Source organism: Spinacia oleracea, chromosome 4 (genome assembly GCF_020520425.1).
Source record: "Spinacia oleracea cultivar Varoflay chromosome 4, BTI_SOV_V1, whole genome shotgun sequence".
NCBI classification, from domain to species: domain Eukaryota; kingdom Viridiplantae; phylum Streptophyta; class Magnoliopsida; order Caryophyllales; family Amaranthaceae; genus Spinacia; species Spinacia oleracea.
The window spans coordinates 115933202-115937611 of NC_079490.1; the positions used below are offsets into that span (position 1 = coordinate 115933202).

General features: G+C 36.6%; 1 protein-coding gene and 1 long non-coding RNA gene across 2 annotated transcripts; one reads left to right on the forward strand and one right to left on the reverse strand.

Annotated features, from left to right (window-relative positions):
* Positions 1–474: 474 nt before the first annotated feature.
* Positions 475–2184, reverse strand: LOC110783853 (uncharacterized). Its single transcript, XR_002532194.2, has 2 exons — positions 1876–2184; positions 475–1111 (listed from the first exon to the last, which is right to left on the reverse strand). It is a non-coding gene; the product is annotated as an uncharacterized lncRNA (long non-coding RNA).
* Positions 2185–3647: 1463 nt separating this feature from the next.
* On the forward strand, positions 3648–4081 carry LOC110783869 (histone H3.2-like). Its single transcript, XM_021988253.2, has one exon. It carries the CDS (start codon positions 3671–3673, stop codon positions 4079–4081), a length of 411 nt encoding a protein of 136 aa, XP_021843945.1. The 5' UTR covers positions 3648–3670.
* Positions 4082–4410: the final 329 nt, after the last annotated feature.

Genomic DNA, 4410 nt, shown 5'->3' on the forward strand with positions numbered 1-4410 from the left:
CATGAACCTACGTGGGATTCAAACCCACATCTTTTGATGCTCTACCAATTGAGCTATTAGGCTAGTTAAATAAAAGTAAAGTAAAAAAAAAAAGTAAAACACAAAAAAAGTAAATCGAAATAATTCAAAGTAAAGATTTTCACATTAAAAGTAAATAAAACAATACAAAAAGTAAAGAGGAACTTACGTGGGATTCGAACCCACATCTTTTGTGCATTTTCACAAATGCTCTACCATTGAGCTAGTAGGTTAGTGTTGGCCATAAATTAAGAATGATTGATTAGCAACACAATCTTACATTACCAAAGTCAATGAGTCAACTTCGGTAATACAACAAACCTGGCCAACACCAGCTGAAACAATATCACGAACTCACAGAAAATGCCAAAAATTTTGAGAAATTTTGTAGTAAGCTACTTCTACCAACCACCCCAAGTAACCAGGCTTTCACCAGCCCCAACACAATACCAAAACTAAAACTGATAAGACTCACATTCAGCATCTCAGAACTGTCTTAAGCCAACTAAACTGAACAGAAACAGACGCAACAACACACCTAGACTGATCAAACCTGCTACACTAGATATCAATTCACAACATCTAGTATGAATCACAACAGCTTTCAAATCTCACAGAAGCCAAAAAAAAAAAAAGAGCAAAAGAACCGTAGTAATATGCAAGTATACATCAGGAGGAAGTGTAGTTTAAAAGCCATGAATACCACAGGCATGCGCTCATCAGTAAAATAATCTAAGGAGATTTGTAATAAGGGACTGCAGCGGGAAGAGTTGTAACCGAGAGCTTGCTGAAGTTCGCCACTGCAAGATCTGCCTAAACTAAGCTACATGAACTTTCTTCTTCCGTGAACGACATGAATATATGTAACTGCCCCTAACAAAGCTCCTACTTTTAGTGACAACCACTACCCCATGCTGCAACATCACAAGCACACCACTGCTAAGAGAAGCCAAACATACCAGGACAACGCCCAACAGTTTCCTGCAGCCACCCTCAACTGACCTGCAATTGGAAGCATATCTACAGCATATCACCCTCTACTGACCTTCAACAACATCTCAGCAGCCACCGGAGACCACCAATTTGTGCACACCTATACCAACCCATAAAGCTATTAGGGTTATAATGAACCAATCATGAACTTGAGATATTATCCCAATGTATACTATTACAAATAACAATACCATAGCAAGATCATGTATCACAAGAATTCACCAGTACCAATCCATTAGCATGTTAAATTTAAGTCAAATGGAATATGCATTAGCAAAGCCTGCAATAGTGCCGCTTAACATCATAAACTAAAACAAAGGTAACTTGATTAATTGCAACCAAGTAACGGCTACTGCAGCTATTACAGCAACAACCAAAATAGCAAAATCTTTCAGCAAGTAAGTCATGGCTGGTAATATGCTTCTAAAATCAGGGGGAAGCTGAGATAAAGAATTGAATTAAATGCAAATCAACTAAGTAGTTATAGGAGACATCATTTAAATAAAAAATAAAGATACATCACATAACGCAAATAACAAACACAAAATATTCAATACTACATTCATTCATTCAAAGTCCTGATGAAAACAACAATAAAGTTGCAATCGAAGAAAAGGCCCAATTGTAGAAATCAAAATCGCAGAAAATGTAACAAAATCACAAATTTAAAAGCCTAATATTAGCAATCAAGACGGAAAAACTTGAAGCAAAGTCGCAATTTGACATTCCCTCATTTTAGCAATTAAAATCGAAAAATGTTGAATCAAATAAGTTTAGAACCCTAATTTCAACAACCGGTCACAAATCCTTCAATCAAAATTTAATAAAAAAAAAATGCTATAATAAAGTAACTTAAATACGTACCTGGAAAAAATTGAAAGAAGATGATGCGAAGAGATTTGCACGAGGAACGTTAATCGGCGAGGTTGAAGAGGTGAATCTGCAAAGTAGAGAGGATGTGGAAGAGGACAGAGAAACCGGAAGGAAGAGAGAGAAAGAATATCTGAAATTGGTAGAAAGATGGGAGGTCATTCAAGGCATGTGAAGTTACCATATTACCCATATTTTTTGATTTGATCAGGCAAGATGAGGGCCGTTGATTGAATTGATCTAAGGGCTAGGATTAGTTCTCATTTCTCATCTTAAGGGGTGGTTCTCACCGGATCCCGATTAGTTCTCATTTCTCATCTTAAGGGGTGGTTCTCACCGGATCCCGATTCTCTCTCTCTCTCTCTCTCTCTCTCTCTCTCTCTCTCTCTCTCTCTCTCTCTCTCTCTCTCTCTCTCTCTCTCTCTCTCTCTCTCTCTCTCTCTCTCTCTCTCTCTCTCTCTCTCTCTCTCTCTCTCTCTCTCTCTCTCTCTCTCTCTCTCTCTATATATATATATATATATATATATATATATATATATATATATATATATATATATATATAATATATATATATATATCAGGGTAAATATGTCAAATCACTGTTCCTAAGAGAAATCTCAATTTTTTAATGAAGGATTTTAAGGGTATGTCAGTCTTTTTACTGTTCCAAATAAGCATTTCTTGCTTTTAAAAGGGTTATGATTCAAATACAAACATTCAATATTTTACAAACCTTAACTATTGTGTAAGGTCGTCTTATCAAAAAATCCATTTTAATTAGGGGTGAAAGTTCAGTTTTCGGTTTGGATTAAGGCCCAAACCGAATCCAAACCGAACTAATTCGATTTTCATTTTTGAAACCGAATCCAAACCAAATAACCTTTTAATCCAACCCAAACCAAACTGGATTTTTAATTTTCAGCCCAATCCAAATCATAAAATCGATTTTTCATGGGCCTTTCATTTGAGCCTGTTTTTGGTCCTATACTATACTTGTTTTTATCCAATTTTCAGGCCCTTATTATACTTTTTAGCCAAGTTCGGTTTATTCGGTTTCGACTTTTCCGTCCAATCCAAACCATAAAACCATTTTTTTTAAATCTCAGTCCAAACCGAACCGAATAGAAGAAAAAAAATTGAACCGAATTTCTTATTCGATTCGGTTCGGTTCGGTTCGTTTTTCGGTTTTTTGCTACCATACTTTCACCCCTAACTTTAATTGCTTAACTAATTAGTTTTAGTGCTTAACTAATTAGTTTTAGTGCTTAACAAATTAGTCCTAGAGCTTAACTAATTGGTTTAGTGATCATTTAATTAATTAAAGTGCTTAACTAATTGATTTCAATATTTTACTAATTGGTTTAATTAATTATCTTATGTGACACCAATGTGACCTTTTGTGTAAAACCACCATATATAAAAGTTTGTATTTTACAAATTTCAATTTTCATAGTTGAAAACAAAATTTCACCTCCGTTTCTAAAATTTCCGTACGCGCCAAACTCAAAACATTTGAATTCCTTTTAAATACAGAAGCGGCAATAACTAACCCACAAATCCAGAATCCGTGTGCCCAAACCCAAATCAATCCTCCGCCGTGGATTAGAACCACAATCCTAGGCTTCAGATTCCTTCCCTCGTCACCTCGATTTTAAAAAACTCCCTACTATAATCGCCTCCTTTCCCTCCAATTTCATTCACAAATTCACAAATTCACAAATTCACAAATTCACAAACAAACTTCAAACTCCCTCCGTCCCTCCTAAAATCTCACTCTTCCTCATCAACAATGGCACGAACCAAGCAAACCGCCAGGAAATCCACCGGAGGAAAAGCTCCAAGGAAGCAGCTCGCCACCAAGGCTGCCCGTAAGTCCGCCCCAGCCACCGGAGGTGTCAAGAAGCCTCACCGTTTCAGGCCAGGAACCGTGGCTCTCCGTGAAATCAGGAAGTACCAGAAGAGCACTGAGCTTCTCATCAGGAAGCTTCCATTCCAGAGGCTTGTCAGAGAAATCGCCCAGGATTTCAAAACTGGTCTCCGCTTCCAAAGCTCTGATGTTTCCGCCCTTCAGGAAGCCGCTGAAGCTTACCTTGTTGGTCTCTTCGAGGACACCAACCTCTGCGCAATTCACGCTAAGAGGGTTACCATAATGCCCAAGGATATTCAGCTTGCTAGGAGGATTCGTGGTGAGAGGGCTTAATTTGGGGATTTCAACTGAATCCAAATATCCAGGGTTAGGGTTTTTTGCTATTAGTATTACTATATGATTTTCCAGTTGATTTATCTCAAATCTAAGTTGGTAGTAGTATTAGTAGTTTTATTATGTAGTATTGGTAATTCACTAATTCGGTGAATGTACTGTGAGTTTTAATCAATGGATTGTTGGCTTCACTTTTGTTCTACTGGTTCAATTTCTTTTGGGTATTTTTATCTTTAAATTAATAGTAAATTAATGTTGATTGTATATCTCAAATTAGGTTTTTTAGTTTGATATAATTTTTCGTGGAATAATGTGTTTGGACTTGTAAA